Genomic DNA, 22,308 nt, shown 5'->3' on the forward strand with positions numbered 1-22,308 from the left:
TGGTAAGATTCTTGCCAGGGTCCCTCTCAATAGTTTGATCCTACACTTGGAAGATGGTCACCTCCCTGGGAGCCAGTGCAGCTTCAGAAAAGGTAGAGGAACAGTCAATATGGTGTTTGCCACCCAACAACTTCAAGAAAAATGCCAGAAAGAGAACAGAAGTCTGTATACAACATTTGTAGATCTGACCAAGGTCTTTGATACTGTCAGGTGTGAGGACTTATGGAAAATTATGTCAAAATTTGGTTGCCCAAAGAAGTTCATCAATATTGTATGTCATTTTTCAAGATAGTGTACTTGCCCAGGTTCTGGAGAGTGGATGATGCTCTTGAGATTTCCCAGTCATCAATAGAGTAAAACAAGGATGTGTTCTTTCTCTCATACTTTTTTAGCGTGATGTTTTCAGCCATGTTATCAAATGCCTTCACTGAGGATGAACATGACCTCAAGGTCAGCTACCAAACTGATGGCAAATTCTTTAACTTGAAAAGGCTACAAGCCAAGACCAGAGTAGAGGTAGTGTTGGTGCATGATCTTCTGTTTGCAGATGATTGTACACTCAATACAGCCTCTGAAGCTGAGATGCAATGAAGTATGGATTGATTCTCTGCTGCTTGTGCTAATTTTGGTCTAACAACTAACACCAAGAAAACACAGGTGCTCCATCAGCCAGCACCACACCATCTATATGTGGAACCATTGATTACAGAAAATGGAGAAGTTTCAAGTACTTCCTTTGGCAATGTCCTGTCCAAGGAGGCACACATTGACAATGAAGTTGATACTTTCATTACTAGAGCTAGCTTAGTATTTAGGAGAGAAGAGGTATTAGACTGACACCAAACTGAGGGTCTAAAGAGCCATTGTGCTGACATCATTGCTATATGCCTCTGAAACCTGGACAGTCTACTAGCTCCGTGTCAGGAAACTGAATCATTTCCACTTAAATTGTCTTAGGAAGATTCTGAAGATCACCTGGCAGGAGAAGATACCAGACACTGAGGTCCTTTCTTGAGTTAAACTGCCTAAAATTCCAACATTACTACAGAGAGTGCAACTACAATGGACTGGACACACTGTTAGAATGCCAGACATACACTTGCCAAAAAACTATTTTATGGAGAACTCGCAGAGGGCAAGTGTTCACAAGGGGGTCAGAAGAAGTAATACCAGGACACCCTGAACATCTCATTAAAGAACTTAAGAACTGATTGTACAACATGGGAGATACTGGCACAGGACCACTCAGCATGGTGTGTCTTCTTCAGTGAAGGGCTGTGCTCTATGAGGAAGGCAGAATTGAAGCAGCTCAAAGGAAACATGACATATATAAGTTTAGAGTACCCAGCCCAGGTGTTCACATGGATTATTTGTGCCCAACCTGTGGTAGAGCATTCCGAGCTCATATTGGGCTGATCAGCCACAGTTGGACACACTGTAATTTGCCTCAAACATAGTGATGCCATTTTGGTCTTCTTCTATAATGAAGGGCAAAAACTAACCAACCAACTTCCCACTCTGATCCAGGGACAATGAACTTACTGTTCCACAAACATAATAATCCAACTCCTGACTCAAGCATTTTTCCTGGCTGTCTCTCCCAGGTCTGCAATGCTCTCCTTCTTTATGTCCACTTATTTACTCCATTGACATCCTTTAATCCCAACTAAAATATCCATCTTCTACTTGAAGTCTTTCCCAACCTCTTAATACTCTTAATTCTCCTCTTTCCTATTTATCCTGTATACAGCTTGTTTAAATATTGTTTGTTTATTGTCTCTCCCATCAGATTGTGAGCTCCTTGAGGGCAGGGGCTGTCTTTTTTCTCTTTTTGTATTCTCAGTGCTTTGCCCAGGGTCTAGAAAAATAGTAGGTACTTAAAAATATTTTCTGACAATAATATTCCATTTCATTTATATATTATAACTTGTTCAACCATTCCCCAGTTCATAGGCACCCCTTCAAATTCCATTCTTTGCCACCTCAAAAAGAGTTGTTTTTGCACATGTTTAAGAATTTGTTTTGTTCTCTCTACTTCCTCTTCCTATCTCCCTTTTCCCTTCTGAGAGAAACAGATTTTTAAACCCACTGTATATCTTCCTTCTTTTGACCAGATAGATTCTCCTCATTAGTATAGAACTCTAATTGTGCATCTTGATTATGTGAGATTTCCCCTATTTTCTTCTCTCCACCCCCTCCAATGCATTTCTCTTGCCTTCTCTTTCCATTTATTTCTCGAAATCAAGACATAATAGAAAAACTCCCAAGTTATGTCAAGTTAGACTTCCTCTTTGACCCCTGGTGATGATAAAGTTCAGAAAGGATATTTTCCCCATTGTATCATTTCCCCATTTTAAAATGTAAGCAGCTTGTCCTTGTGCTTTATCATTGTTCATTCATGTTTACCTTTTTATTTTTTACTCCTGTTTACATTAAAAAGTTTCTCTACGGCTCTTGTCTTTTATTGTGAATTCTTAGAAATCCTATTTCATTAAAGGAACTTTTTTCCCCTCTAGTATTATATTCAGTTTTGCTGGGTAGTTTATTCTTGGCTGTAAACTGATTTCCTTTGCCTTTTTGGAATGCTGTGTTCTAAGTTATGCTTCCTTTATAGTGGTGGCTGCTGCTCTTTAGTTTTTGAGTTTATTTTTTCTGTATTACAGTATTTTTTTCCTTGACTTGGAAACTCTGGATTTTGGCTATGATGTTCCTAGGAATTTTCATTTAGGGCTTCTTTCAAGAAAAGACTTACAGATTCTTCTATTTTCACTTTGCCATCTGGCTCTAAGAGATTTGGGCAGTTTCTTTTGAAAGTTTCTTGAAATAAGATATTTTGGTTCATTTTTTGATCATAGTGTTAGATTGTCTAGTGATAGATCTGTGCAAGTGGTAGAGGTTTGATCTGGCCATAAAACAACAGCTAAAGATTTGGAAGACATCTGAGGTAGACTGTAAATTTTGATGTAAAGTGTCAGAGAACCCACTTTTAAACATGTACCATCTCTGAGGTTAAAAAAAAATGGAAATCATTTATTAGGAGTGTTTGCAAAAACTAAGATTAGCACTACCACTCTGGGCTAAATGCTAAATGCTGACAGTATTCTCTAAGTTTATCAAATATCATTGCCTTCTAAATATATGCAAGTTGGATTGCTTGATAATTGAGATTATTAAAATGAGTAATGATACAGTTCAAGAAAAGATACAGAGTGAATTACTGAACTAAAGAAAAATCACACAAATATAATAACAACAAAAATAGCATTTGATTTGTGGCTAGATGCTGGGAAACTAAGATCTTTGAAGAATGAACCAAGACTACTATGTTTCTTTGTATAACACAACTTGGGAGAACTCAATTTTGACTTTCAGTACATTGTCTCTCTCAGTACATAGTAGTACATAGTACTCTCAGTACATAGAAGCAAAACAACAGGGTTCACTGATGGCACAGATTTGAAGGCAGAAGGCTATGAAGCCCAACTGCTGAAAGATGGAACCACAGACAAAACTATTCTCCTTGGAAAAACAAAGAGCAAAAGGAACAGAGGTTACAACAGTTTGATACAAAAATACCACCAGTAGTATACAACCAAAGAGGAATTTGTAATATGTTACAAATGTGGGCTAAATGGCCATACACATGTCAGATTCAGAAGTTTGAGGCAAGTGATTTTGTTCAACCTTATGAGGACTCGGATTTTGGTTTTGTTTTTCAAATTTAGAAGTAGAAACTGAAAAATTTGAGGAATGTTTATCAAGAGAAAAAGAGGAATCTCATTTTCTGAGTAGCATGTGTGATGTGACAAAGGTGCAATCCACTAAATTCACCTTGCAAGGCCTGATCATTCCAAAGGAAGATTCCTTTCTTTCTAGAAGACCTCAGAGACCATCTGAAAGAATTATTGGTCATCAACATCATCACACCATTCATCAGCTATATACATTACCTATAGTGCTGAAACAGAAGAATGGAAAGATAGGCATACACATGAACTAATGTACTCGAAATCAAACTAAAATGTATTATTATACCACATCAAGAAGGCAAGATACTCTGAACTGCATAGCAAGTGGCTTCTTGTGTTGGATTTATACAGTAAATACTAAGGAAGAAGAAGGAAAGGAGATGAGTTTTCTTCTGCCTGGCTAAAACACACGCACCAAGACATTCCAGAATACTTGCCACTTTTCAGTGAATGATGGAGAAAGTAGTTGTAGACATGAATGATCTGGAAATGTTGGTGTATCTTTATAGCCTCATTGTTTTTAAAAAAAAGACAATGGAACTTCTGGCCAAGATAGCTGATGGGAATAGAGAAAGATTAACAAACTTTTATAAACCTACTTCAGGGAAAATCTGAAATTCACACCCGACTGAATGATAAGAAATCCAAATAATCACTTGTTCCACTTTAAAAGCACACACACACACACACCCAGAAAGCCTCTTGCAAAGGGGAGCCACCAGCTTTCAGAAAAGGGAAGATCTACATGAATGATCACAGACAGAATACCATAGCAACACGTTTCTGACCTCCAAATCCTGATGATGGCATCAGAATCAGCCTTTGCATTTTAGTGATAAAAGGAGGAATACTGATGGTTGAAATCTTCATGTGCACAAATATAGATATAGAAAAATGAGTCCAGTCTCCCTCTCATTTATTTCATTAGGACAATGACAAGGAGCAAGACTGGCTATTGTAGAGTTTCATCTTAACTGGGGTTAAAGGAAATGCAATTGGTTCCCCATTTCCTCTAATGAAAGGTAGGGCTTTAATAATAAGCATAATAATTTAGTCAAATAGTCAGGGATGAGGAAGCAGGGCAGTTAAATAACACTTGGTTCTCACCCCCTGCCTCCAATATTATCATAGGACTGCACATCCTTATTACTTAGCTGGGTAGGAGAACATTGATGACCAGATTCTGCCCATGACCATTCACCCAAGGGTGAACTACAGAAACTCCTCATATAGCAGCATAACATAAAGGACAGCATTTGAGGTCTTAACTGTTTCCTGGCTTTTATTTAGGGGCACAGAAGGGATATGGAGTGTGCTGTGGTTTGTTTTCTGAAATATTTTTGCTCTCCTCCTGTCCCTAATTTTTCTAGGTTGAGTCCCTTGGCTACTTTCTAGTCACATTAAAAACACAAATTGAGGAGGGCTTTTTTTTTTTTAATTTGGTAAAGGAGGGTAAGAGTTGAATTTATGAGATAATGATCTTTAGGCAGCAACCACACAACCCAGAAAACAGCAACATCCTCATAGCCACAGTAGCTCTAAATTGCTTTTCTCAAATTCATCAACCTCTTCCTTCCTTCCTTCTCCTTTGAACTATAGCAACAACTCTGAGGAGAGAAAAGTATTCAGAGAGGTTTAGGAATGATTTTTTTTTAAGGTAAGAGAAATTGAATTCCATTTTCATTTAAAGCTCTAATAAGTTCCACAAGTGCTAATTTTGATTGTATTCAGCAGGTAGGTAGCATGGCACAAAAGACAGAATTTGGAGTTGGGAACCCCTGGGTTGAAATCCCAGCTCTGTCACTTTTTAGCATGGGCTGGGCAAGTTTTTCTGGGGTCTCAGGATCCCCAAATATACAATGAGGTTGGATTGGATGACCTCTAAAAACTAATTCCAACTCTAATTTTTTTTTAGGGTTTTTTTTTTTGCAAGGCAAAATGGGGTTAAGTGGCTTGCCCAAAGCCACACAGCCAGGTAATTATTAAGTGTCTGAGGCTGAATTTAAATTCAGGTACTCCTGACTCCAGCGCCAGTGCTCTATTCACTACTACCTAGCCACCCCTCTAGCTCTAATTTGATAAGCTTTATATGAACTTTTGACTCATCAATCTTTTAACCTTCAAAAGCTGGTGTTGTGAGATTTTTCCTTTTAGTTTTAAAAACTAAATTGGTATTAGTATTAGTATTTATTGAGGGTGGACCTGATAATAACTGAGATTTCCATGTACAAAAGACAGATGCTAATTTAAGCGGGAAAAATCGGTGTTAATATTTTAGTTAGTTGAAAAAACTTGGATTTGGCAACCAGGTACAAGTTAAAGAGAGAACCTAGGAAATCTTTAGTTTTAGTTTAGTTTTGTTTCTTTTCCACAAGAAGTGGAAATAGAGTGCAGGTTGTTAGGTAAAGATGGAAAGGAATAATGATTTAGGTAGAAGTTAGACCTATACATTTTTCATACTTTTATAACTTTCAAATTTATATGTGGGAAATTTGGGTCATGGCACTGTAATCTTTTCCAATGTGGGGATGCTCCTGCAGCCCCTGTAACAATGGGCTCCCACTTTCTGTCTTCTGATATACCTAGATTTGATTGCAACTATTAACATTTTTGAGGAAAAGTTGATTTCTAAGCCTTGAAATAAGACAAGCAGTGTGAATGAGCAATAAAAATACCAAAGATTTATAACTACTGAGCTGACTAAAGTTCAAGGAATGTGAGTGCAGATGTCTCCTTTTAAAGTCACAGATGGCGCTTATGGGCTATTTTCCTTTAAAGTATCTCTGAAACAGTAACCCTATTTTGGAACAGGCAAGTAAGATTTTTTCCTTTAGGGGCCAACAAAAACGAGTCTAAAGTCATTTCTCTTCTGTTTTCTTTCCTGCTGTTTCCAGGTCTTAGGGTGCTTATTGTCTATTAGGAGTTCTAGTCCAACAGAATGTCACACACTTGACTGACCGTTTTTTGAGCAAAGCCCATGTAATTTTCAACTCTTTCAGGGAAGCAGAATCTTTTCTATCCTAAATGGAATTAGATGAATAAAGTTTCTATCTTGGTTAAATTAGATTCTTAACCTAAAACTTAAATACAGTAGGAACTAATTGGCATGCCAGAGCTAAGGAAGATAATCATTTAAATTTGCATTAGTGATAGATTATATATCATCTAATCCAAAATAATTATTTTTGAACCAAGGCATAAGCAAATTTGTAGACTAGCACATTCTAATAATGTGTGATATTGCCTGTTTAGTTTTAGGTAATTATATCTTTGAAAGGAAATATGAAGTAGTGTAGAGAACTGGCATTAAAGTGACCTGGACAAGTCAGTGTAACCCCTCATGATCTAGTTAATTCTTAAATTGTTAAATTGCATAGATGTTGGCCTGAACCAGTAGAGGGATTTTTCTTTCTCACACCAATATTATAGTTCTTTTTTTTTGTAAAATTAAAGATTTTATTTATTTTGAGTTTTACAATCCCCCCCACCAATCTTACTTCCCTCCCCACCCCCCACAGAAAACAATTTGTCACTCTTTACAATGATACTATAGTTCTATCCCTATTCTTAATTATATCTTTTTGGTCACTGAATGCCCAATAGCTTAGTGATCAATACCATCAAGAAACAGATTTTTGAAAAGAAAATTTTAAACACTAAAATACTGTCAGAGAAAAAGTTTCATTAAGAGAACCAACTAGGTTGAATAGAAGTGAAGTTAAATGAAAAACTGTTTTCCTTTCTTCCTTGGAAGGCAAAATAATTTTAGATTCCTGATTCTATGAGGAAGAACATTCCTCACATTTGTTCCCACTGGACAAATTCTTCAGGGTTTTTCCTCCCCCTCTGGGTAACGTGGGGACAGCATAGTCTCTTATGCTTGATTTTTGCTTAATGGCTCAAATGTACTATGTAGGACTGAAATCTTTTCATGGTCCCCTTCTTTACAGAAAATACAATTTATTACTTAATCCAAATGCTTACATTACTACCAACATGCTTTCTCTACTAGATAAGATTTTCTCTTCTTAGGAAATGGGAAACACAAAACTCTAATAAAACAACAATAATTGGTTAGTACAACTAACCCATAGGACACAGGTCAGGGCAAAATGGTATCTAGAGAAATTGTCCATTTGACCATGTGCCTGAAGGAAGCCTTCCTTGACTTGCAGAGAGGCCCTTGTACCTTACATCAGGAAGTATACTGATTATTCTAAAAGCCCATTTACAACGTTTGACTGCAGTAAAATCAGACTCTTTCCAACCCTGGACTTGCTGAGGTTAGTAGGCAGTCACTATGATATTCAGGTGAATAGAGTGGGTTGTTCTCCATTTTTCAAAACTCCCCAGAGAAATTTGTATAGATCTGAGAGTGGAAGAAAGGGAACATTAGATTGTGAGCTCACATCAGAATAAGGAAGGATATGGGCTGTTTGGTGAAGGATTTATTCTTATAGCTTTCTAAAAGGAAAAACTAATTGAACTACTGAATGACATAAATTGAATTTTAGTTAAGTGGGTCAAGTCAGACAAAATTTTTTTTTAAAAAATGCTTTTTATCTCCTATAAAAAGAATGCCAAAGTTTAGTCCAATGGGAGACCTAGATTCTAGGCCTAGCTCTGCTACTAAATCTAGTAGAGTACTTAACTTTCCTGTGGGATTAGTTTACTTATTAGAAAATGAAATATTTGGATTGGATTACATCTACAGTGTTCTAGCTTTGTTCAGAATTGGAATTAAGCCAACTAAATGTGTTCATATTCCTAGGAGTTCTAAATCCTAACCTACTCAGGAGCTGGTCCCTTTGGGGATTTTTATGAATTTCCTGCTCTTAACTCCTATGGAGAATTCTCAGACTTAAGATTTTTTTTATTATTATTAAATTTCTTTAATTAATAAAAATCGACTTTCTTTTCCATCTACCTCTCCCTACTCCACTGGAGAGAAAAAAAGAAAACTTTTGTTACAACTAAGTCAAGCAAAAGAAAGAAAAATTATTCTTATTTATTTATCCTCCTGGCTCTTCACTCCACATCAGTTCATGAGTCTTCACAAGTTGCTCTGAAACTATCCCTTTTGCTATTTTTTATGGTCAGTCAGTTGATAAAAATTTAATAAGTATGTAAAAGTATTAGGGATACAAATACAAAAAAAAGGCAGTTCTTGCCCTCAAAGAACTTAAGTCAAACAAATTAGATTGGAACAAAAACTGATACATCTTAATTTATTCAGCTCTCCCTAATCAATGGTACAAGTTCTTTGACACCAAAAAAAGAGGTGCATACTTTTTGTTTTTGCACATAACAGTCAATAAGCATTTATAAAACTGTGTTAAGCACTAGAGATATAAAAAAAGGTAGAAAACATTCTTTGCCTGCAGTGAGTTCACAATCTAAAGGGGGAGACAATATACAAACAACTCTGCACAACTAAGTTACAAGCTGGATAGTTTTTTTTTTGGCAAGGCAGTGGGGTTAAGTGACTTGCCCAAGGACACACAGCTAGGCAATTATCAAATGTCTGAGATTTGAACTCGGGTCCTCCTGACTCCAGGGCTGGTGTTCTAATCACTGTGCCACCTAGCTACCCCTCATGCAGGACATTTTTAAGAAATAATCAACAGGGAATTTAGAGACATTGAGAAATTTCCTTTGGGATGTGAGATTCTAGCTGAGACTTGAAATCCAGTGAGGGAGATGAGGAAGGAGAGCCAGAGAAAAGGAGAGATGAAGTGGTCTTTTAATGGAACAGCAAGGAGGCCAAGGGTCACATAATGGCAGAAGATATTGGGGTTGGGGTGGGGTACAGGAAGGCACAAAAGGTGCAAGAAGACTGGAAAGGTGGGAAGGGGCTAGGTTAGGAAAGGCTCTGAATGCCAAACACAGGATTCTTCCATCCTGGAAGTAATAAGGAGTTACTATGGTTTATGGAAAGTTTACCTTTTTGATTTTAGGGGGAGGAATGAGGAGGGGGAGAAGAAAGATACTGGTGGAATCTGGGTCAAAAGACTTTCAGAATTTAGAAACATGTCAGGATGCTTTCCAGAAAGAGAACCAATTCTACCAATAGTACATTGAAAATGCCTATTTGCATTTCTCATCATCCGTGATTTGGAGCATTTTCATAAAATCATTGATAACCTGAATTTATTACTTAGAAAACTGCCAATTTCTACCCTTTAACAACATTTATCAGATGGGGAATGATTTTTATCCTTATAAATTTGAACCAGTTCCTTTTATATTTTGGAAATGAGACCCTAATCAAAGAAAACTGCTGCAAAGATTTTTTTCTCTCAGTTTCTGGTTTCTAGGATTGTACTGATAAAATTTTAAAAAAATATGTTAATAGTATTTTAATTTTTTTTGCAAATACATATAAAGGTAGCTTTCAACATCATTCATTTCCTTTTTTAGGTGTTTGCAAGGCAATGGGGTTAAGGGGCTTGTGTCTGAGGCCGGGATTTGAACTCACGTACTCCTGACTCCAGGGTCAGTGCTCTATCCATTGTGCCATGTAGCCACCCCAACATCATTCATTTTTGTAAAATTTTGATTTCCAGATAATTTTTCTTCCTCTCTCTCTCTTCCTCAAAGACAACAAGCAAGCAATCTGATACAGGTTATATATACATTTATAATCGTGTTAAACTTATTTCCATCTTAGTCAACCCATGAAAGATGAATCAGAAGAAAAGGGAAAAGCAACAAGAATGAAAAAACAAAAAACATTAAAAAAGTGAAAATAGTGCTAATAAAGTTTTTAAGAACTGGTTCTCTGAATAGAAAATATAAGCATAACACGTTTAATCTGCATTAACATTTTCTTCATCATTTAAATAGTCAACAAATGATGAGATATTTTAGATGACTCAAGCTGACTACAGAACACTCTTAATTGATTTTCTTTGTATTTTCCCTTCTAGTTACCCCCACATTTCCCATTAGGCACTCTGCTTTACGACTTTTCTGGAGCTCTCTATCAAGTCTTACTTCTCCAGGAAACTCATTGGTAAATCTCGTTATCCTGAAAGATTGAACCTGCCTATTACTTCAATTGGAGGGCAGGGCCATGGGCTCTTGGGCCATATTTAAGGAGAAGGCTCAGAACAGTTTCTTCCCATTTCCCAATAATTACACTGCTTTTGGACTTCTTTGGAACTGTACACTATTCCCCAGGGATGGGTACTCCCACCTTTTGTGTGTTATCTTCCTCAATTAGATTGTAAGTTCTTTGATGGCAGGGTCTGTGTTTTTATTCACTTATTTTATCTGCACTGGTTTTGCTTTTAGAGAAAGCCTTTTAATTTTGTGTAATCAAAACTGTCTATTTTCTCATTATCTTATCTATTCCATTTGGTTATTAACTATTCCTCTATCCATAGATAGCCATTTACTTCTGCTGTCATACTTTAGGTGACATTTATTCATTTGGACTATTTCTGCCAGACAGTTTTGCAGTTTTTGTCAAAAAATGAGTTTTCACCAGTAGCTTGGATACTTGGGTTTAATAAATATTAATCTACAAGTTTCATTTGCTTCTGTATATGGTGTATCTAATTTGTTCCACTGATCAGTCTTTTTTAAACTGGTATCAATTGTATTGATACTTATTTCTTTGGAATATCATTTGGTATCTGGTTTTATTGCCAGACTCCTTTCCTTTTCACATTTTTCCCGTCTTTTTGGGATTCTTGATATTTTATTCTTCTAGATAAATTTCATTATTGTTTTTTCTTGTAAAAAATAATTCTTTGATAATGTGGTATGACACTAAATAAGTAAAAAAAAAAAGGTAGCATTATCATTTTTATTATGTTTGTTCAGCCTACCTACGAGCAATCATTTTTCTACAATTATTTAAGTCTTTATTTTCATACATCTAATTTTGTAGTTGTATTCATATAGTTCCCAAGTATATTTTGGTAGATATACTCTTAAGTATTTTTATACAATGCATAGCTATTTTAAATGAACTTTCTATTTCTTTCTCTTCCTATTGGGTTTCATTACTATTATACAGAAATGTTTTATGTGGATAAGTTTTAAATCCTTCCTTTTTTTTTTGCTGAAGTTATTGTGTCAATTAATTTTAAGCTGATTTCCCAGAGTTCTTTAAGTAAATTATCACATTAGCTCCAAAAAGTGATAAATTTCTTTCCATTTTGCCTATGCTTCTAGAGTCTTTTTCATGTCTTATAGCTAAAGTAACCATTTCTAGCACTGTAACAAACAATAGAGATGATAATAGACATCCTTTGCTTTTATTCCTGATTTGGAAAGGTCTCTAGTTTATTCCCATTACATGTTGCCAGGCTCTTGGTTTTAGATATTAATTATCATTCCTAATTTTTGGTGTTTTTTAAAAATAGGAATAAGTGTTGTATTTTGTCAAAATACTGTTCTACATCTATTGATATAATCGTAAATTTTATTAACAGATCTATTAAAGAAATCGTTTTTCAACTTTACATTCCTGTTAGAAATTCAGAATGGTCATAGTGTGTAATCTTTGTGATTTGCTGTAATTTCTTTGCTAACACTTTAAAGTTTTATGTGAGCTCCTTGAGAGCAGGATTTTTTTTTTTTTTTTGCATCCTAGTACATAGGACAGTGTATGGGACACTGCAGGTGATTAATAAATGTTTATGAGTTGACTGAACATACACTGTGGATAGTGGTCTTTTTTCTTTGATTTGTATCTCCCAGGAGTAGGATATCAGGAGTAAATGAGTAAATTTGAATTATAGAGAGAATATGGTAGGACCCCCTTCTCTACTTTTTAAAAGCACTATCCTTTTAATGTTTAATTGCCAAGTCTGGATTCTTTTCATTCTTTATCTTTCCCAACTTATTTGCTGTATTGGACATAACTGACCACTGTGTCATACTAGACACTCTCTTCTCTCTGGGTTTTTGTTACATCATTTTTTCATCATTCTCCTCCTCCCTGTCTGACCATTGCTTCTTCTCTTCTGCTGATTTAATGATCCCTATCTTGCCCCTTCTCTTCTAGAGTTTTGTCCTTGGCACTCTCCTTTTCTCTCTTTCTAATCTTTCTCTTGGTAGCTGCATCAGCTCCCATACACTTAACAGGACATGTGGTGCATGCTTATCTCCATCCCTCTATCCAGATTCAGACTCTTTCTTGGGTTTTAGGGCCATAATTCAGGGATATCCCAGAGTCATGGGCAAAACAGAACTTGTTATCTTTCCTCAAAACCCTCCTAAAGTTTTAATTGTGACATTATCCTAGACTCTTCCTTCCACCTTACCCTGATCAATTGCCAAATGTTGTTATTACTACTTTCAAAACATCTTACATTTGACATCCTTCCCTTCTCACAGCAAAAGAAAAAAAACCCATAAATTGAAAACTCTTCTTTAGCTTCCAAAGCTCTACCCCACTGACCTAAACCTTTCTTTCTGGTCTTTTCTCAGTTCCTCATATATGTGATCCATCTCCACACCTTTGTTCTCTCATGGTCCTACCCTCTACTCCTTTTAACCTCTGCTTCATGGAGCCTGGCTTTTCCTTGGTGACACCACTTTCAATGTGAAGTCTTTCCTGATATCTTGAAGTAGTGTCCTCCTTCATAAGCTGACTTATCTTTTACTACTTTGTGTGAATTTTTGTTTATTCACTTTGTCATTCTCTCTCTCTCTCTCTCTCTCTCTCTCTCTCTCTCTCTCTCTCTCTCTCTCTCTCTCTGTCTCATTTTTTGTCTCCCCACCAACAGACTCTGGGTTACACCTAGGGAGAAAGGTGGACTTCATTCATTGGACTTGTACCCACAGTACCTAAAAAACAAATTGGTGCTTCATGAATATTTGTTTACTGATTGATTTTTTAAACCCATAAATATGAATTATGAAACTTAATTTGTTTTTACTAATTATAAACATGGATGGAAATATTTCATATAAAAATGGTGGCAATGGTGATAAAGTTATTACAATAATAGACTTTTCCTTCTGTAACCCTGTAGTTCTTGAAGGAGGTCTCTTGCCAGTTTTCCTGATCTGGGGGTTTCAATGCCAAGACGACTCCATCTATATGTAGTATGGGCAATGAGATTCAAAAACTCATTGGCTATTTCATCCTTTTGAGATATCTGAAATAGAAGCATAATGGAGATCCAACTTAAAATATTTCCTGGACAAATTAGATATCTTTTACCCATTTAAGGCATTCATTCCTTTCTCTGAAAAACAGCAATATATTCTATTAATCCCATGGCAAAAGATTTTGTTCCTTTATTTTGTGAAGTTATTTCCCAATGATCACCCTCTCCTATAGAAAACTTTAACTTTTTGGGCTCACAAAAGGCTGCAAATAAATTAGGAATGTTCTAAGAGAAAAATATTTGATGGAATTTCTGTTGTAAGCACTTGGATTATTTGCAATGGTAAAGCCAGATGAATGTGTGGTTGCCTTGCATTAAAGTTCAAATATAGACAAGAAGGGGAAAATGTTGAAAGTAGAAGGGAAAATTCTGCCTAGTTCCAAGCAACCTAAAATATGATATTTTTAGGCTAATGACTCACCTGTGGTCATATCTTAAGACATGTCCAAGATTTCTAACACGCTAACCATCTGGGAAACAAGAAACACAGAAATGTTTATTCTATGTAATAGTGCCCAGAGGACTAAACTAGTTCTCTTTGTGCCTGAAGGCATTTTCCTATGACAATTAGTGGGACACACACACACACACACAAACACACACACACACACACACACACACACACACACACAAACAAAAGGAAAATGAAAACTCAGCTGTGGGGGAGATTAATGGGAATACATGAGTTCTAGACAAGGAGTCTTAGGTTTGAGAAAGACTGATTTCTATATGTGATGTTTTGTACAATTAAATTCTCAATTAATGACCATAGGCTCCATCCCAACTCTGGCCCTCTAACTTCAGGGTGGGAAGGAGCGGAGTAGCTACTCCTGCTCCCTTGTCTGCCTGGCAAAATTTGGTGCTTCTTTTCTTGGGGAGAATAGGGAGTGAAAGTCTGAATATGGAGTGTCTAAATTGACATGTGCTCAATGGATGCAGCAAGCACAGGACAGTGAAAATGACCCTGGGACTAGGAGGTAGAGCCCCTGGGCCCAGCTCTGCTCAGACAGTCTCTTCTATAAACAAGAGGCTGGCCTCAGGGACCTCTAAGGGCCCCACCAGTCATATACCAGAGATTCTTTCAACTCTACAGCTATGATTCTTGAGGAACATCAAGTTTCACCAGAAGAGAGCAGATTTCCATATCAAGTGGTTATCAACAAATGAAAAATTCCTACTGAATCCTGAATCTCAGGCTCTGTCTCTTACATACATACCCATATGATCCTGTTATTTAGAGAGACAGTTTTCATCATTAGAATACATGACTGGAGCCCTCTCTTATGGCTCTGTGCTCATAGCACAACCTCCAACCTCTAGGAATTGATGTTCTCAAATGGAGCTGATGGTACTTGTCAGTCTGACTCTAAGGGAAAATGGGAGCTAGAATTTAAGCTAGTTTTGTTTCTTAGAGCATAGGTCTTGGTGGAATCTAGTACTGAGTCCCAGAGAACTCCTATCAATCTTCTATAAATCCCAAGGAGGGTAAAGATAGAAGACATGGAAGTAAGGAACTGGAAACAAACCAGTTACCTATTGATTGCGGAATGATTAAATAAACTGTGATACATGAATATAATAGAATATTACTACACCAGAAGAAATGATGAATATGAAGAATTCAGAGAAACATGGGAAGACTTATATGAAGTAACAGAGTTAATTAAATAGAACCAACAAAATTTTGATAGCAACCCTTTATATAGTAGGAAAGAATTGGAACTAAGAATGAAATCCATTAATTGGGGAATAGTTGAACAAATTATGGTCTATGAATAGGATAGAATACTATTGTGCTACAAAAAATGACGAAAGGGATGGTTTCACAGGAACCTGGGAAGACTAATGACACTGATGCAAAGTGAAGTGATAGAGTCAGGAGTTATTGTTACAGCAATATAATCACCTATGAAAGACTTACTACTTCTGATTAATACAGTAATCCAACGTAACTCCAAAAGAACTCATGATGAAAAATGCACCAGATGGAAAATTGAAACCCAAGAGTGCAGACTGCAGTATTTTTCTTGCCTTTTGGGGGAACATAGCTAACACAGAAATATATTTTGCATGACAGGAGGTGGAGAAGATAATTTGGAAATGAAAATAAAAATTTAGAAATGCAATTGGGAAATACTTAAATAAAGTAGACATAAAAAAAATCCAAGAAAACAGTACACACAATGACTATGAAACTTAGTGGTATATAATAGAAATGACTAAACTTTGTCACAGCAAAGAATTGATAAAATGCACTTCCTTCTTTTGTTGGAAAGAAAAGGAATTATGGAATTGCAATAATACATATACTTTCATATGAGGTAGAAGTGCTGATTAATTTTGCTAAACTTTTTTTCTTTTGTTACAGAGGAAGGCTTGCTGGGGAGGGAACATATATATGGAAAGGAATGTAATGTAAAATTAACAGGCATCAATAACAAAAAAGGATAAAAGGACTCCAAAGACACAAGATGCTGCACAAAACAACTACGGTATAGCCTTTGTCCTTAGGTACTTGCTACGATGATTCCCAATTATTTCCAGTATCAAATATAAAATGCTCTGACTATACTCAAAGGTATACCTTTTAAAACTGTATATACCCTTTGATCCAGCAATACCTCTAGTAGGTCTATATTCTAAAATGATCAGAAAAATGGGGAAAAGATCCACATGTACAAAAATATTTATAGTGGTTCTCTTATTGTAATGGCAAAGAACTAGAAATTGAGGGGATGCCCATCAGTTGAGGGCAGAGTGAACAAGTTATGGTAAATGAATGTGATGAAAATGTTATTGTTCTGTAAAAAATCATGAGTGGTGGATTTCAGAAAAGCCTGGAAAAATTAGCATGAACTGATGCTTGGTGAAGTGACCAGAATGAGAACATTGTACATAGCAACACCTCATTATGTGATGATCAACTATGATGCACTTAGCTCTTCTCAGCAATGCAATGATAAAAGACAATTCTAAAAGACTTATAAAGAAAAATACCATGCACAACCAGAAAAAGAACTATGGAGTCTGAATGCAGATCAAAACATATTATTTTCACTTTTTAAAGTTTTATTTTTTTCTGTCATGTTTTCTTTCTCCCTTTGTTCTGATTCTTCTTTCACAATAAGATTAATATGGAAATATGTTTAACATAATTGTATATGTATAACATATCAGATGACTCACTGACAAGGGGAGTGGGGAGGGGGTAGAAAAGTGTGAAACTCAAAATCTTATAAAAATCAATGTTGAAAACTGCCTTTATGTGCAATTGGAAAAAAATAACATAAAATACTCCATTTGTCAGTCCTTTATAACTTAGCCCCTTCCTACCTTCCCAGTCTTTTAAAATCCCACACCTTCATTTACAGTCTCGAATCCAGGGCCACTGGCCTCCCTGCTGTTCCTCAAACAGGATACTCCACCTCCTAACATGCCTAGAATGCTCCCCCACCTCCTCTCTACTCCTGGCTTCCTTCAAGTCCCAGCTAAAATTATCCCTTCTCAAGGAAGCCTTTCCTGATCAACTGTAATTATATTTTCCCTTTCCTGATTATTTCCTATTTATTCTATGTACCAACTTTTTGGTACATAGTTGTTGCCTGTCCACTCCCTCATTAGACTGGGCTTCTTGAGAGCAAGAACAATCTTTTGCCTTTCCTTGTAACTTCAGTGCTTAGCAGAAGTCAGAAATGACAGAAAGGAGCAAAGCATATTTGGGGACAGAAGGATCAAGCATAAGTCAAAAGATGAAAAGGTGTGAGAGGAGAGAGAGTGAAAAGCAAAGAGATGTGGAAAGTATGGATGGGAATGAGGACAGGCAATGAGGGACAAAGTGAGATGACCTAAAAAAGACTGAAGCAAGAATAAAATGATCTGGAAATGAGTGAACTTGTGAAGTAGTATCAAAGAGGTTAAGAGAGCTGGCAGTTTGTGCAAGAGAATTGGAGGCGAGTAGTTTAGGATTTACCAAATTCTAAGATGTGAAAAGGATTGCATAGAGTATACAAAATTACCACAAGGTGGACATTATTCACCTGCAAGTTCAGTGTATAACTTTGCTCCCTGCTCTAATGGAAAACTCAGATGGTTAGCTTTGCAGGGATCTAATTCAGGAAGTAACTGGATATTCTTAGGAAGAAAGAGAGCTAAAATCTGCTCTGGCCGCTCCTCACAGAGGTATTTGATCTTCTGTTTGCCACTCCTTTCACCCAAAGCAAGTGCCTCAAGTCTAGTGTGGATAGTATAGCCTATCTTCCACCCCTCCCCCCACCCCAGACTGTCTATTTGATTAGTTTCAAAAGCTAGAGCTGGAATGGATGGGAACAGCTCTCAGTCTTACCAGAATGGTCCTAGCTTCTCTTTCAGATCAAGAAAGCTCTAGGAATATGAAGTTCGTGCTTCCCCAGGCTTAGAATGACCTTGCTCTGGCCGACGCAAACATTAATAACACCTAGCCTCTTTGCAGAGCAAGCCAGCTGTCTTCCACCTGCTATTGGAATGAACAGCCCTCTGAAAAGAAGAACTGATGGTCTTATAGAATTGTCAATAGAAAACCTGGTCATGGGGACTTCAGAAATGTTGAACTAGAAATCCCTTTGACAATTATATTGTGTTGCATTACTCAGGCCAGTTCTGATCCATCAGTTCAGCCACTTTTGCAAAGCCTAATTTCCAGTGCTGATAATGATAGTTTTCAGAACATCTGTATGGATGGCATGCAGAAAGCATATTCTCTGTGATGAACAATAAGATGCCCAGATGGCACCCAGCTGTTAAGATGCATATTTGTTTTATTAGTTTTAGAAGCCAAGGTATGAAGAAGAATAGTGTTTTTTTTAAATCACTGAATGCACTTCTCTACTATCTTCAGTACATATATTCTTTCCAACTGACCTGATTTATTAAATTTAGTGAGAATACACTGGGATTTTCCATTGAGTTACTGCTTTCCATCAGTCTCAGGGTTAGCTTAGCAACATTAATTTATAACTAGAGCTGAATTCTTTTCTATGGGAATAAGTGGCTTGCTGAAAGTCATAAACTTCAGAATATAATTGAAGTGTAGCAGTCCTCTTTTACAATAACTTCTGACAAGAACTACACAAAACTGAATTTCACTGTGAATGATTCAATAAAGTGGATTAACCCCTCCCCTCACCCCCCAGTAATTAAAATATAAATGCAGCAGAAATAACCAAAGCGGGGTTCTATGTATTTTTCTTCTGCACTGGTCATCTGCCTTCTCCTGTATTATGTCCTGATACCAGGGCATGATCAATGAAACCCTGCCCAGTCCAGGCGTAATGAAACCCCCATATTAGCCCTGACTCTCAGGAAAACAGGGGTCTCAAGTTGTGGTCTACTCTCCCATTCCCATGGGTGGCAGGGATTAGGAGTCAGTGGAGGATGTGAGTGTCCCTGGAGGAATGAAAGGGGCAGAGAGAGCAGATGAGGAAATGCCTGGTGCTGATCTTTTCTACAGGAGCAGCGAGGCCTCAGGCGAGTTCCTGCAAGGCTAGTGTTGCTTCTAACAGACGCCGACAGCCGTGGAAATGGAAGTCAGAGAGGCAAACAATGAAAATGCTGACAAAGCCTTCTAATATGCTTCATTGTTGATTTACCCCCCCCCCAAAATGATCTGAATGGATTGTTTATGAGAAAAGAGAAAAAGGAAAAAATGGAAAGAAAAGCAGCAGCCATTCACTTGTCACTAAATGTCTGTGTTCCAAAGAAGCTACTAGGTAATTGAAAGGAAGCCCTCCTTTTGCAATGTTACTTTATGTAATTTATAATAGTGGAGATGCAGCTTTGAAGAAGCCGGGAAGATATGCTCTCTCTTCTAATTTACTAGGGATTATAAATATGAACTTGGATTTGGCGGGGTAGGGAGAAGATCTTGGTAACTAAGATTCCCTATCTGGAATGTTGCAAAAAAAGGGAGGGGGACCACTAAACTATGGGGAATGTGCTAAATTATCTGAGTTTACTCTCAGTAGTGAATGAATTTGGCTTAGAAATGTGAAAAAGGAACAAAGACCAATCAGATTCAGTGTTCCTGCTGTCTAATATGCTGGAAATGTGGGCTTCTGCTTCAAGCCATGGCAATATGAAACCACAGGATTGGAAGAATAGAGAACCTAGCCCCCCTGGTACAGGCTCAGATGAATGCCTTTCCCCCTCACAATTCCTCATACTGCCTCATATTCCCTCAGTTTTTACCTTTGGCCCCATATTCCTTTTATCATATTATTGAACAGATTTTTCTTTACCTTTTACTTAAGGTAAAGCTTAGCTAGTCCTGTTCATACTTGGATGTTTCACATGGTAAATTTTAAAATCACTTCTAAGTACTTTATAGTTTAGTCAATTTAAAAGTAATGAACTAAAAAAGTAGAGAAACTGCAGTCTGTTAGATGTTACATAACAAAGTGACCTTACTTAAATATTTTCTTAAGTCTAAACTTAAGATGTCTTCAGCACCTTGTATGTAGCGAGCACTTAATAAATTCTTATTAAATTGAAATCATCAAACTGTAGTGTTAGAAAGGATGTGATGGTTAAACACAAATGAACACGTCCGACATTCACTACTGTTTGCCACTGAGGGGATGGAGGAAGGGAGGGTGGAACAAAATTGTGTAACTTATAAATAAGCAAGAAGATGAATGTTGAAAAACTTTCATAATATATAATTGGAAAAAAATAAAATATCAATATGAATAAAAAGGACATGGTGTAAAACTTTGTACATTGTAAATGTTTATAAAATATCTTGTGATCTATTTTCATAAAAGATTATATTTAAACAAAAAATGAAACACTATTCTCAAGGAGGTTACACTTCAATTTATGTGAACAGAGGGAACTACACACAGATGAATGAATAAATGAATGAACTAAGAAATGAATAATTAAATAGATGAAATTCAGGGCAATTCAGGGAATAAGTGGGGGAATAGGAGGAGACAGTCAAGAGGATCAGAACAGGCCTCATGTACTAGGTAGTACCTGGCATGCCTTGAAGACACAGGGAAGAAGGTAGGTGGCAGAATGTCATGGAAAAGAAGCAGAATGTTGTCAGTTTGCTTGAACATACATTAGGTGCAATGATGTATCCTGGAAAAATACTTCCCTGGAAGAAAGTAAGAAAGATATGCTGAAGCCTGATTGTTCAGGATCAGTCATTTTTCAGTCATATCCAAATCTTCATGACCCCATTTCGGATTTTCTTGGCAAAGTTGCTGGGGTGGTTCGCCATGTCTTTCTCCAACTCATTTTACAGATGAAGAAACTGAGACAAACAGGGTTTTGCTCATATACAACTAATGAGTGTCAAGTCAGATTTAAATTTAGGAAGATGAGTCTTCTTGCTTGCAGCCTGATACCATCCACTGTGCCAACTTTGGCTGCTTCCAAAAGGCAGATTGTGGAAAGTTTCAAATGCCCAGCAGAAGAGTTTATATTATATCATAGAGGCTTCACCCCAGTGAAGCTTTATGAACATGGTCACACCTGGGCCTGACATATCTGTGGATGATGGTTGGAGAGAGAACGGAAACAGGGAAGCAAATTCTGCAGTACTCAAACTGAAACATGAAGCAAGCCCAAATGAGGATGGTGGCTGCATGGACTGAGAGAAGATGGAGGTAGGGAGAGTGGAGACCTAGTCAGAAAGAATAAAGTTAGGAGCAAGGATGGGTTTTATGGAAAGATAAATGAGATCCATTTTTGAGACTAAGATGAGATGCCTATGGGAGATGGAGCTAGTTGGAAATATCGAGGAGAGAGTAAGAGTGACTATATTGTTCACATTGAATACCGTTGATTTAGTCCATCTTTGAAACAGCTTTAAATGACAATTGACATACCAACCAGTTAATCAAGCTAATCAACTACACTGGTGACTATCTATTTTGGAAAGAATATTATTGGGATTTTACAATTTCTCTTCTTTTTTTCAAAAGGTGTATTAAATTGGGGTGGCTAGGTGGTGCAGTGGATAGAGCACTGGCCCTGGAGTCAGGAGTACCTGAGCTCAAATCCGGCTTCAGACAATTAATAATTACCTAGCTGTGTGACCTTGGGCTACCCACTTAACCCCACTGCCTTGCAAAAAAAAAATAAAAGGTGTATTAAGTTATAGAGCCCTCATTGGAACATCACCTCTTGTCACTATCCGAGCTTCTTGATATCTCAGCTGTTTTCCCCAAAACAAAGTCTGCACCCCCTTAGCTAATAGCTGCCTCCCTTGTGCTCCCATTTTCTTCCATCACTGCCAGAAGTATGATAAACACTTTCTTTTAAGAGAGTAAAAAGTATATAGATGAGCACGAATAGAGTCACACACCAGAAGCAAGTAACTTTTATGACTCAGAGACAGCTAGTGATATTTGGAAGCTAACCAGTTTTTAAAATATTTTTGAGCT

General features: G+C 36.9%; 1 protein-coding gene across 3 annotated transcripts in view; it reads right to left on the minus strand.

The window, feature by feature from the left end:
* Positions 1-7,585: 7,585 nt before the first annotated feature.
* Positions 7,586-22,308, minus strand: part of FANCC (FA complementation group C) — a 296,231-nt gene continuing 281,508 nt past the window's right edge. For all 3 annotated transcript variants that reach the window (XM_074205082.1, XM_074205083.1, XM_074205084.1), the window contains one exon: positions 7,586-13,867. In XM_074205082.1, the coding sequence (XP_074061183.1) occupies positions 13,706-13,867 (162 nt within the window). In that variant the 3' untranslated portion in view covers positions 7,586-13,705. The remainder of the gene's footprint in view (positions 13,868-22,308) is intronic.

This window comes from Macrotis lagotis, chromosome X, assembly GCF_037893015.1.
Source record: "Macrotis lagotis isolate mMagLag1 chromosome X, bilby.v1.9.chrom.fasta, whole genome shotgun sequence".
Taxonomy (NCBI): Eukaryota; Metazoa; Chordata; class Mammalia; order Peramelemorphia; family Peramelidae; genus Macrotis; species Macrotis lagotis.